Source organism: Diorhabda sublineata, chromosome 5, assembly GCF_026230105.1.
Source record: "Diorhabda sublineata isolate icDioSubl1.1 chromosome 5, icDioSubl1.1, whole genome shotgun sequence".
NCBI lineage: Eukaryota > Metazoa > Arthropoda > Insecta > Coleoptera > Chrysomelidae > Diorhabda > Diorhabda sublineata.
In genome coordinates this window covers 13,668,187-13,682,577 of record NC_079478.1, presented here as the reverse complement: position 1 = coordinate 13,682,577, position 14,391 = coordinate 13,668,187, and the positions used below count along the sequence as shown (strand labels likewise).

The following is a 14,391-nucleotide window of genomic DNA, read 5'->3' as shown; positions in this document are numbered from 1 at the left end:
TTCCTTTAGAAGTAATTACTAGGAAGCTGTTTTTATTTATTTGTTTGTTTATTTTCTAAAATTTTGAGAAATTTGCTTTGGGTATATTAACTAGTTTGGTGAGCAGCTAGGAGGTAGTTTAAAATGAAAATTCATAGTGAACGAAACGAAATAGACAATTAACCGGTGAATTAAAAGCAATTAGAGAAGTAGTTATAAAGTAGTGAATATGTAATTATACAAGTAGTAGTAAGTTAATTATTATTAATGTTTAAATAAATTAATAAAGTAAGAGATAGTGTGTATAAATTTACACCACCGTTGAAAAACAGAAATAAATTAGGAAGTAACAAGAACATTACAATAAAAAAAATTTTAAATCAGAAAAATTACAAAGTGTTCGGAACATGGAAAAGTTTTCACCGAATTTCGTAAATTTTTTTTTAATAAAAGAAACAAAAATTGGGTTTATTGATTTTTTAACATAGATTGTGGAAAAAGTGGGACTACAAAAGTTGTAGATCTTTTTATTACCTACAACTTTTCTCCATAGATCTTGTTATTTTGTTTGTTATTTGATCCTTCCACTTATCAACCTCAGATCGACCTTAAATTATTTTTTCTTCCACTCGCTTCCTTTTCCAATGGGTTTCATTTTTCTATTTTTTTTTTCTTCCATTTTTTAACATTTTCCATGGCTTTAACACTGGTCTTTATATGGTTTATTACCTAATTTTAGTCGAGTCCGAAGAAATTTCTCTTTTATTCATGAATGATAGACATTATTCTTCATCCTCTGAATCGAAAGTCTCAACTCCCCTTTACAAACATCGAACATAATCGAAAATGGCATGTTGATTTTAAAAATATGCATTGTCATCAGAAATACAGCTGCAAGCGAATTTTAAGCCGGTCTAAATTGACTAGAAGTGATGAAAAAATCGATTTTTTATAATCTGAATAGAAAAACATAAATTTTCTGTGTAAGTTTAAAGCAAAATTTCAAAGTTTAATCCAATGTCTCAAGTAATATAAACAAAAATGGACTTGGTCTATTATAAAGATTAAATATAAAAAGAGAAAGTGAATGCAGAGTATTTAATAATATAAGATAAACTGGTTGAATTATTTTAAAAACCATCAGCACTTGACAATTTCTAATTTTAGCCATTTAAACAAAATATGTGGACAATTGTTGTTAATGCTTTTTAAATTAGTAATGAATGGACTATCTACTTTCTACCTTTCTTCTTGCTAATTCTGTATAGATAGATAGTCGGGAGGAATTCACTTTTATATTCAGATTTTTTCTTCGTCATAAATTTTGAGCACGACAAATAAACATTCAAAGGCATAAAGCTGCAGATTCATTTTATTGCAACAAAATAATAATTTTTGAAATAAAATGGGTATTTGCTAAAAAGACTTTGTAGAACTAGCGCAGAGAACTGTTATTCTATCTACTATGATCGTCAAGTCTTCCAAAGGTTTCTTTTGCCATCTCTGCCTTGGTCTGCCTTTTCGTATTATTCCTTCAAACGTTCTGTAACGTTAAAATTTATTTTGAAGCTAAAAACTGCCAGGTTTTTTAGTTATTTTATTATTTGACAGTTTGTATGCCCATTTCCTGGATTTGGCCGGCGTGGATATTCTCTCGTTAATTTCCGACGTAACTATTTTGTTTGATATTATTATCGATAACTGTACAAAGTATGGATGTATGGAAGATTGACAGTCGATAATGTTTTGGAGATATTGTGGATGACCCTTTTCTGGGGTTTGAAATTTTCTCACAGCTGTCTTCAATTAATCATTGAAACACTTATGCTTTAGTCAGGTTTTCACATTTTCTTTCATTCGAGGCAGTAAGCACAAACTAGGACATCCTAACTGTCCATAAAGAAAAAAATTCTTGAAAAGTTGATTCGGTTTAATACATATTTATCCTACTGTTGTGATTTTTTTAACTGAACTTCATCTTACTTCGTAGTTAATCATTAAAAAGTCAAAGTGTACTAACTTTAATATATTTCAGAGCTTTCGAATACTTATGTATTTATCGCCTAGGAATTAATTAGTTACTAATTGTGTTGTGTTGAATTTGGTAATGTTTTCAAAATCATTATACATTGAATTCAACATTCAAGTTGAAGCTTCCGACGGTATCTTTGACCAATAACTAGGCGCACTTTAATCTAGACGTAATTATAAATAAGCAAATCTGTGGATAATAGTCCTCAGAAAGCTCCTTAAAAACACACCATTGCACTTAAGATCTTATTTATTTCACGGTACTGCATTTACGGTTACCGCTCGATCATTTTTCATTTCTCCGAGAGGTGAGTTTTAAACAGAGGAATATCAAATTACCACTTATGAGGTTTACTGAAAAAGAGTCTGTTTAAATACACATTTCTGGTGTTGAATAGGTATATCAGCGCGAATAAAGATATTGTTATTTTTCATAAATGATTCTCCTGTTTTGTGGTAAAATAAAACATATTTTAAATGTAATTTTTTTTTAGTACACCACTAGTTCTAACCATCTACTGTTTCTTTTCTGCTTATTGTATTACCATATATTTAGTATATTCAATTTTGCGCAAGTTCTTATTCTAAATATTTTATTAGCCTCTGTAACTCTTTTTTGATATCGGCATCAGGAGTTATCTACCAACTCTATACTAATTTTTTATAATAACGCCAGTTGTTACTTTTCCCATGTTTCTTAGTATTTCCTCAACATTAGATTATAAAGGGTTATGGATAGAGGATTGCTCTGTCTAACGCCTCGATTGATTACTAATTCCTTGTCTTTTTTCCCAATTAACTCCTGAGAAAATTTATGACATTTCCATTATTTGCAAACAAATCCTATTTGTCTCTTTACTTTATTGGCAAGAAAAGAGTATTGATGTGAAGTATGTTTATTTCCAATTTAGTCTAAGATCCTTTCCATCAAATTTTTAATTAATGTACCAGCTCAATATTATATTTCACTAGAGTGCACAATGATATTACAATTAATTTTAATTGTTGATCAAAATTTCTACAAGAAGGAGTTTAATATTGGACCTATAGGAGCAATTTATAACTGTCAAAAATTAATCTTTTGTTTGGGGACGATACTTTTCAGTTAATGAACATTCCAATAATGAATTCCTAATGACAATGCCCATTCGGGTATTCAAACAACTCGTCGCATTTTCACGCCAACACAATCATTCTTAAAACAGTGACGATGGCAAGATTCGCCCAAAATAATAATTGCTTTCCGAGACCCAATGAAAAAATGAAAAATGTTTGCGTAGCAGATTCTTTCAATCGCTGCCTATTGAAAATACCTTTTTCAAATGTTGACGAAATTTAGCGTAAAATCTCTGCGAGCCGATCTAATGTAAACACCAATTACTTTTTAAGTGAATTTTGACTGGATCAAATGTTTGCAGGATAGGACAGGCCACGATTTGAGAAATTGTGCAAAGAATTTGAATTTATAATGGAAATCGATCGTATTTGTCATTGGAAATTTATTACACTGAGAAAAACGAATTTTATGAAAAATCAATATACTGTTTGAAAGACAATTTAATATGCTTTAATATGAATATAAATTTATGAAAATTTATTTCGACTTCCTGTTTAACATAGTGTAAGTAATGCATTAAGTAAATTAAAAACGAAGCATAAATAGTAATGATAGTGAATAACAAAAAAAAGAATTGAAAAATCCATATGCAAAATTTGGTTATTTCAAAGGTTCATTTAATGACCTAGTTTCGTGTTCCACTCTGTATGATGATTCAACGATTTCCACAATACGGGTTTTACTAATAAAATTTTATTACCGTTAACAGCAACAAAAAAATAATCATTGCCTATATCATAATATTCTAATGAACGTTGAAAAACTAAATTAGGTTTAGCAAGTTTTAAAACCGAGCTATTCGAGTATAACGCTTCGCTTGAGAAATGAAAAAAAAAAACTTAAATGATGTTCAATTTCAAAGACCCACTTGACTTCGTCATCCGTGGCGACCTTGCGCTTTGCCCTTTTAGCCTACCCTATGTGATGGTATCGATGAAAGATTGAACTTCTTATGTTCTTGAATAAATACCATTATATTATAAAGGGAATTTTGAATATCTTTTGGTAAAAACGATGGTGGTTGGAAAGTTTTCGAATTTTAATGTTGAATATAAGAATATTATTAAATATACGAGGTGTGGAAATTAAATACAGAAGCTGATACTGTCAAATATTTTGATTTCAAACATTTTTACTTATCACTATTCACTTTAATAGTACTATCATTTTTTGAAACAGTACTAGAAGTCTTTCTCCAGCACGCATGCTACTTTCTCTTTCACAACTGTAACAGCCTTTTTTTAAAATTAGATTTCATTTGTCACCCACAAAGAAATAACTTTAATGCGAATCAGGATTGCTGCTATACTGATTTGTTTACAATATCGATTAACAGTTTTCACGGTAAAACCTGTCAACTGCTAGTGTTTGAAGTATGGGCTCTTTCGAACTTATATATTCTGCTTCATTTCGGATATATTATACCCATTTATAGCCATTAGGTAAGGAAGATTTTATAAACTAAATTCTTGTATATTCATAAAAACAACTAAAGAATGTGATTCATAGCCTATTACGTCATAAAAAACTCGATTGATAAATTGCAATTTAATGTACATTTCATTTGACTTAGCAACGAGTCACCTTCCAGTTTTTTGTCACAGTTTAGTAAAAATCATGCAAACGATACAACAAGTTTCTCTAAAATACACTCCACAAAAAAAGTATCGCATCACTATGATTTCTGTTCATTGCAATGATATAGAATAACTATTAGTTATTTTAATGTCTTTAGACGGTCCAACTGTTTCTAAATCTAACTAAATTAATAACGGACAGAAAGTGATTCAAAAACAATATATTGTATGCTCAGCAATCGAAAAATATAATAGAATATAATTATTTTACGACTAAATAAAAATAAATTTAGTAACCAGTGTGGTAACCACGCAAAGTGACCTTGCATTTAAAAATACCTAATTTTCTCCAATATACCTGACTTTGGGAAAAACCAAAACCTTCTACATGCTCTTTGTTCCATACTTACACGAACCCAAGCGAGAAATCATGTGGAATTTCATTCTGCCTGGAGACCATGAAGCGCTCAGATCTCGAGCGCCGTTTCCAAATTCCTTGATAAGCTCTTCTGACTCATTATCCGGGCTCACCAGCCCAAAGAATTCGACTGATAAACGCCTGTTAAGCGACATGCACACGGACACCGTTCGTCTTCCAAGATCTGGACGCAGCAAAACACATTTTTCTACGCCACGATAGCGTAAAAAAACTCGTTGCGCATGCCTTACGACGGATCTTACGAAGTGGTTGAACAAGGGGATTGAAGCTTTCATTATAAAAGTACGCGGGAAAGAATAAAAACTGTAACAATAGACCGACTGAAATATGCGTACTCGCTGAACGAGACAATAGTGTCACTATTCACCTACGGAGGCACCAGCAGCAGACCAAAATCCTGAACACCAGCCTGACGATAACCAAACACAGCAGATGAACTTCCCGGCAGAGGACGTCATAACCCTCATTACCTTATGCATATTTAATGTCAATAATGATCGGGTTAGGTTAGGTCAATCGTTGGAAGTATGGAATATGTATGTATTTCTTCTATATCAGTCAATTACAACCATATTCACCGACCATCCAATAATTCAAAGCATTCACCTACACATCTACCAAACTCTCGTTGCTTTTGATATATCAGTCTCTCTCATGTGGCTTTCATCGCACACTGGAAATGCTGAAAACGAATCTGCAGATCGTCATGCCAAAAAAGCCACCAAGAATCCTCCTGGAATCCCAGTTCAGCTTCAACTTCAAAAACCTCATTAAAAAATCTTGGCGCGATAGATGGAGCAGCATTACATAACATCCACCCATCTACATTTCACCTTTCCCTAAACTTTTTGAATAGGAGAGAAGCTGTGACAATAAGAAGACTCCGCATCATCCACATACCAGCAGATTGATATGAAAACCAACCTCAAGGAGACACTTAACTGACCGACGGAAATGAAGAAAATCATAGAGTTTCTTAGAACCACCAAGCTGTACAAGAAAATATAAATAATTTACGTATTGTAATAGATTTTGTAACAGTCCTTTATTTAACTTATGTATCATATGATTGTTTTTGTGTGCCAATGACCAGCGCTGTCAAGGCACGTTAAAAAAATATTATAGATCTCAAGCACTTGACAGTTAATCATAATTATAATTTCGTGGATTCTGATTCCGGTGCGTACACGCAAAATATGGCCGCCGTGATTAACACATGGATGGTTACATCGCGGAATTTTTGTTCAGACGCCGTTAAGCTAACCACACTGATCGCTAGCATGCGTTGGCTACAGCGATTCGCGATTTTCATCCACCCTTAAAATAACATATTTTACCCCCCGAAGTGCAGCAAAAAAATGAAAAAATTTTGGAGTAAGTTTGAGGTGAATACCCACTTCTAAATATTTATCTACGAAATAACTGAAAGACTGAAAGAACTAGGTATTGAGAAAGCTGTAGACATCTTACACAGCTCACTAGTTTTATTTGTATTGGATTTAAGAAAATTTAAACAAGGTGGGACAGAATTTGTTGAGATCTTCGCAGGAGTAGTTCAATGGACCTTTTTCGTAGACAGCACTTTGATCCACCATAATACACCAGATACCATACATCAGTATAAACATTTAAAGAAATAATCAGATGCGGAAACACTGCATCTGGCCAAGATAATGTAGGTACTGATGCTCACAAATACAGTTACCATGGTAATGGTAATTTTCCGTATTTAAGGATGAAGCCTGAAGTGACTCTTTTTTGTTTTCAAAACTCAATGGGTCAACGAAGACCATAATAAAATGATCCCACAAACAAATATCTTTTTTGAAAATCTCGATACTTTTTATTTTTTAGAAGAATTATAGAAACATTGAACAGAAGAAACTACTTTGAAAAATAAATTGTTAAATAAACAAACCATTCATTCAATGATTCGCCCTGGTCCAGCTTTATGTTTTCAACAATTTGCAAATATGGTTATACAATATACGACACTGTTTACAAAGTTGTCCATGATTCATTAGACTATTTCATTGATAACAAATTACCTACCTATTTTTAAGTGGTTTCCTATCGCATACCATTAAGAGTATTTCTAGGAAAATAAATACTTCAAAATTAGATAATTTTCTTCTGTCATTAAACAACAAGAATGTATTAAATAGATAGAAGGATCGATAAGAAATGATTTTTCACATTAAAACGCAGTTCAGAAGGTTGAACCAATAATAGAAGAAGTATTTTTTAACTTGCAATATATTAAAGGAAGACAGGAGGAAATTACCTGTCCCCAGCGGAAGAATTCCGGAAGGGAGTTTAAGAAATGCCATAATTTGCTACAAAAAATTTCCAGTGGATATTTTTTTTAACACGCTTTTATTAGTTTCACCTGTATGTTTGTAACTGAGTTTCAGCCCTGATTAGATTCATAAATTTCTTTATGTATTTTTTGCGTAAGAAAAAGAAAAGATACAACTAGCGCGCACTACGTGTTCGTGCGCACTCCCAGACGTACAAAATCGAAATGTAACCATCACCACATATGTACATATTAAAAATGGGTTTAAAATAGTAAAATCAACTATAAAATAAAAAATAATAGTATAGTAATAATCAAATTAGAAAATAGAAAGTAATCCTTAGCATAACAATAAAATTACTGTTTCGAAAATAAATGTTAGAAGTGTTGGGTGTTTTCAATGATATTTTTAAACTAAGTTTGTGTTTCGGAATGAAAGTAAAAAAAAAATTTACGAGTGACATCAAGTCCTAAATTTCGATACCACTATTTTGAGCGAGTTAAGTAAATGGAAAAATGGAGAATAAAGAAAAGGGAAAACCTACTAAGTGAGTAATTTTCGGTAACGGAGAATAATTCCAATGACACAGAATAGGGATCGAACGCAAATCTATTAGTAGAGGGCCATTTCGAACTTATCAAAAAAATAAGGGAAAGAAACGAATTCTGGTATGGGAGCTAATGTTAAGAGTTGAGGATAGTGGAGAAGTAGCACAATAATCAAAGTTTGTGTTGGGGTTCACAAGATTTAATCACCGCGCGTTGCTGTACAATATTCATTTTGATATTGAGTTTCGAATTCGAGCTTCTACTATAAGCACGTTCCAACGGATTTGAACTTATCACCTTCTAGCGTGTCTTTACATATTATGCTACTATGATGATCAATAATTATTTAGATTAATAAATCGGGCAGAGATGGAATGAATATCACGAATTTGGATAAAAAGTTTTATTCGATATTTAAGTGCCCTTTTCACTTGCAAACAAACTCAATGTAGCAAAACAAATATTTCAAGCTGAATAAAATGAGAATGTACAGATACCAAGTACTAGTACATTTAGAGAAGTCACAAATCAAGAAATAGAATTAAAAAAGAATTCACTAAGAAATATTAATATTGAAAATAGCATGAACTGTATATTTACTTTTAACATTAATGGTATAAATAATGTTTAAGTTTAATTGTTCCTAATTACTAGTTCCTAACTTTCTCAATGTTATCCGAAAGTGTTAATTAACTATTAAATATTTTGCTCTTGAATTACGCTTATTACTTTTTACACCTACTTGAATAAAACATTATTTTTAAGAATGTAGAACAAATATTATATGCAACTCGTGCGAAAGGTGTTTATTGCACTCGACGTGTTGTAAAACTCGGCCTAACGGCCTCTTTATACAAATTCACGTCGCGTGCAATAACACTTACTTTTTGTACTTGTTGCAAAAATAACTATTTTTCATGAACGTAGAAAAATAAAGTATGCAACTCGTGTAATACTTTTTGCACTTGTCGCATAAATACCTATTATGAAGGCAAAATATCCATTTCATAAGAAAAATATTTTAGAATGACTAAAACAAATTATCTAGAATACTAGTGACAGTAATCAATCAATAAAAAATATAATATGTGTGTTTTTTTTCCAACATGTATTGTAACCAATATCTTTGTGAAATAATACGCCAAGGAATATCCTTCCATCCAAACATCAATCTTCGCTACGAATTCTCTCGGGCTGAATCGATTCAAGTTGATTAACAAAATCTGAATTCGAGTTGAATCACTTCGGAATGTTTGAATTTTAGTCCACACGTGAAACTGATTAACCAGTTTTAGTATTAAAACCGAATCTAATCCGTCAGTTAATGAATGTGTTAAAAAAAACGCAAAATGGTTCATTTGATATCTGACCAAATTTCGATGGCTATCGAAATTTGGTAATGAAAATCGCCTTTTTTAGTACCGTTCAAAATCAGTGGTACATGGTACTACATATCAGATACAGGTTACAAAATTTTAAACGATAATAGTACCTTTTTCTGCCGCTAAGGGCTAAGGGACGGGAAAGAAGTTGGTAGCTTATTATTATTATGACTTTAACTGAACTGAATATGCTTATTGTACGATGTTATTATGATTTCTATCAGAATTTATGCTTAACAGTAGCACAAGTACAAAATGTTGATGAGACCATCAAAACAAAAACGTAAATAAAAAGCATAGAGAACAATAAAGATAGTGATGATTCAATAAGTCAAATTCAACACAATAAATTTTTTTGATCTTGAAGATCCTACTCTTGAACAAAGATTTGATTTCAAAGCAAACGACGTCGAGTATTAACTGACAGTTTTAAACAGCAAAGAAAAAGATTTGAGGTAACCATGCCAAACGTACGAGGGTTGTTGGAGAAGTTCTCGACCTCAACCTACTTATCAATGTAAATTGGGAATGGTATATTACACTACGAGGGACGAAAATTGAATTTACAGTTTTGCCTCGGGAATCATGACACTCATAACCGAGATTTCAACTTTCGACCCGTCTAGTGTATACGATTTTTCTTCATACCTTGGTCGAATATATGATTCATTTTTGCCCCGGGCATCATGACGCGCAGGACCGAAAATTCAACATTTGGCCCGTCATTCCATTCAAAAGAGTTATTGAAATCTGTAATAACTCTAATCAAGACTCTTTCCTACGTGTTGTCTTGTTTAATTTTTTGTTATTGTATATTTGTTTCTTCAATTTTTATTGTGAAAAGGGATTTTGGATATAATAGGAACTCCTCCGCTCCTCTGGATTAACATAATTGAAATCTAAATATTTACGAGGTAAATAACTAGCCTGGTGATACATATTTTATTTTGATATTATGTATATTTATTTATCATCAACTTCAATATATAGATACCTATCCTCTATCGCTACATCGCTCCATGCGAATCTTCCATTATTCGAAACAGCGCAGGGAGCTTTTTTCTGTCAGTTCTTTCCGTTTTTTCTTTCACAGCTTCAACAGACTCAAGTCTTGTTTCTTTTAATGCAGATGTGATTTGTCAATCATGATTATCTTTTCTTCAAAGTTCCAATCATTTTTAATCTCATTCAAAGTGTTAAATACTTTTGCCAGCACCTTATTGTTTAAATGTGAGGATTTTAAGCACCAGTTTGGGATACACTTTTCGCATGTTAAAACTTAAATAAATTTTTCGAGTCAACAGGGGGAGAGATTTCAACTTATGTCCTGCCAAGAAAAGGCAGTTTGTTGTTGTGTACAAGAGAGGTTATTTACAAGGCTTGTGTTTTAACGGGTCACACTGCAACTACACCAAATTACACTGTCGGTAATCTGTTCACCTTCAGTCCCTGACGACGACAATTTGGTTATCGAAACGCGTCAGGCAGTGTAAATGTGAGTGTTGATGTACTGGCAAAATAAACAGTGTATTCAGTATAAATATCAACAACATAGCGGTTTTACAAATGGTCTGTTATATATTTAGTTGTTTAGATTTTGTGCAAGCGAGGAAGTCGAGAAAAAATCAGTTTGGGGCATCATAAAACTTATAATTCCCCTTCAAAAAGTTTCCCATACATGAAAAATTATTGATTTATATAAAGCATAAGACATTTGGCACAAAAACTATCATTTTTCTGCTTCTTTTTTGTCCAAAAACCAGTTCTCGATTTTATCCTTTAAATCAGTTACAGTGAGCCCTGCAATTCCCATTTCTTTCACAATATACTAGGCTCAAATCAGAAGAATAGTGTAGTTGAATGAAACTTATCGAGTTTTTGGTCAGAAATTTGCTTAATATAATACTGCTACATAATATGGTGCAAAGAAATAAGAAATTTCAACTATTTATCTGTTGATTGATATCAACTGAAATTTTCATTAACTATTTCGTCTACTTTAACAAAATAAAAACTAAATGACATGCCGCTAAATCAGCGTGTCCGTTAAGAGGCAGTTGCGCAAAAAATATTAAATGCGAATGTAGGAAAGTATCACTAGACACATTGTTATTTTCTCCATGCAACTATTTTTAACAATACAATTGCATGACAGATTGTTTTTCATTGGAATAAGAACAAACTGTACCTAATTAATACACGTAAATAATTTAAACTACAAGCGGAAAATAAAATTGACCTCGAATTAGAGGAAACTCTCTCTATCATCACCATTATTGTTTTTACAATACGCAAATTTTTATTTAAATAGCTATAAATGACCGTTTATTTTAATCCGAAGTTTATTTTATACGTATAAGGCACTAAAGTATTGCTAAATAACTTTATATGTTCACCACAATTTACTGCCAACGACCCAGACAGTCGGCGATAGGCGCCATGCCATAGCAAAAGGGGATAGAAACAGAAATTTTAAGGTTAGGAAAACGCAGGAATCGTAATCAAAATGAAATCAATATAAAGTTCATAAAACCACATGGAAACGTAATAAAACCGGAATTAAAATTCAAGACAACTAACTTAATAAGAGAAATGCTTATTTCTAACATTTTATCTCGTGAGAATTCGGTATTTATCAAGTCACGTAGTTCCTATATATTTATCAACATACCGATGTATGAAATCAGTCATTAGAAAACAATATAAGTTTGACATAGTTATGAATCACCGGTAAATAGTAAAACATTCTTTAACCAAAATTAATTCTTTAATAGTTGAAAAATAAAATTCTAACCTCAGAAATCAGATGCACTTGTTTACATTTGCTTTACAATACGAGAGGAAATTTTTAGTACTAATTAATTTTTTATTTACCTGTTGCCAATGATCGTCCAAAGAAGGTCGGGCTGAAAAATATCCAGTATCGTGAATGTCCTGCAGCTCCCTGAAGATGTCAACGCTCGGCAATATATCCATGGTGTTGCACGTCTCACTAAGAATCACAGAAACACTAAGAAACACATATAAATAAGTGATAACAGAATCCTTAATAGTTGTATCACGTTGTCGGCATTCTATAACCAATAAGTTTACCACTTCAAACAGTAGCACAGCAGTAACAGTAAAATACTGCAGGAATTGACACTAGAGTTATGTTTCACCGAATAACATAACAAATACACACAATTTTATATAAAATGTTTGGTTAAACGCATAAGAAGGATCGTGTATATCTAATTAGACGTAAACAGAGTTTATTTTGACGTTATTAATACAGTTTTTATAATTACAGCGGGTATTTAAACTTAGTTCTTAGGGTATTTAACAATAAACGGAGCAAAATGTTACTCTCTACACTTACTCCTGAGCCTCGCGGCACCACGACTGATCTAGTGGTCTATGGACATTCGTCTTCCTTTGCCATGGGTAAAATGTAGAGTTGGAAGCAGTTATCGGCGCAGTAACGCATCGCAATATGGAATACGCTCATTGATCAAAATAACAATAATGATATCCTAATTATGTAATATTAATAAAAAACTATTTAAGAAATAATCAATACACTTTGAATAGAAAAGAATAATACATAAAAAATTTAATTTGTTTTTTCAATAATTTTTAAAGGATAAAAGTTGACGTTTCGACTAATTTTAGTCTTTATCAAAATATGAATGTCAAAATAAGAATAAAATCAAAATAGAACTTTGTTCTAATAAGAAAAATTAATTTTTCTTTAGTCCTTACATTTCAAATATATAGCAGTAATTAATTAAATTATTTATAGTTTTATTAGAATTTACAAAATAGAGCTATAAATTATACTTAAATTATTTGGGTCTTTTTTTATCATTTATAGCGTTCTTATGAATGTTAACCATTTCTTAAAATTCTCTTTTTCGTGTATTAGATTCCGTATTAAGAATTTTTCAATCCTTATAATTAAATTAGTGTTTTTTTGATATTTCATGGTCGGTTAATGCACTTCTATTTTTTTTATCCTATTGATGACCTCTTAGTCTATTTTCTAAATACTGAGATGTCTGCCCTAAGTAAACAGCGTCACAATTATCACAAGATACTTGATATATAATATTACTTCTTGTGTTTTTTGGTGTTTTAGATTTTAATTTATCCAAATATTTCACTAAATTATTTGAATCAATTCCTTTGGTGAACTATCACCCAAAAAAGTAGATTTTAAAATGTTTTCGAAAGATTCCTAGTAAATTTGTTGTAAAGCTGTTATTGCAATATCATATATTTCAAAACAAATTTTTGGTAGAAAAATTGATATAAATACAAATTATGCCTCAACCGCAATTGATAATAATTATTGTAAGATATAAAAAAAATCCTCAAGTTATTTAAATAACTTTTACAAATAACATATCAACTTCTCCCGGCTCTAACCTAAACACACGGATCGGTTCGGATGTTCGCCTCTGCGAGTTTCATATTTTCCTCACGCGGCGCTACAACCGCTATGAAAGCGTTTCGATCGTATGCGCAAAATAAATGCGCCTCGAACCTATCATGGATCATGGCCAATGAAATATTGCATCTATATATTATTTTATTCTACGCTCGTACAAGTGATGTCAGATATCTGATAATTCTGTGATAATTTTTTCAAATTATCTGAGCTCCATCGAACTTTAACGACCGTCTTCTTTGAGAATGACTTAATGGTGGGCAAGGCGATAATTGCATTCGCTATCTACTATTGCCTGAATAAATGCAGATACTTTTTAGCATCAATACTTGACAAATTAATTTTATCATCAAATTACGGTGCAAATGGTTCATTTTGTTTCATCGCTTTGAAGCGTATTTACTAAACATTCGCTAATCATGCTGTGTTTAATAAATTTTATAAAAAACGAAAGTACACGGATTTACTTTTAAGTTATATAAATACGGGGAGCGTACAGAAAGTTTGCCAATTGCCAACAATCAACAAAAGGAAGGAATGCTATATATAGTTGCATGTTTAATTTCAAGACTAGGTCTTAACTTTT

General features: G+C 31.7%; 1 protein-coding gene across 1 annotated transcript in view; it reads right to left on the bottom strand.

Annotated features, from left to right (window-relative positions):
* The window catches only part of LOC130444761 (Krueppel-like factor 6), a 517,560-nt gene extending 504,789 nt beyond the window's left edge, over positions 1-12,771 (bottom strand). Inside the window, exon 1 of the mRNA XM_056780046.1 lies at positions 12,248-12,771. Coding sequence (XP_056636024.1) covers positions 12,248-12,349 — 102 coding nt within the window. The 5' untranslated portion in view covers positions 12,350-12,771. The remainder of the gene's footprint in view (positions 1-12,247) is intronic.
* Positions 12,772-14,391: the final 1,620 nt, after the last annotated feature.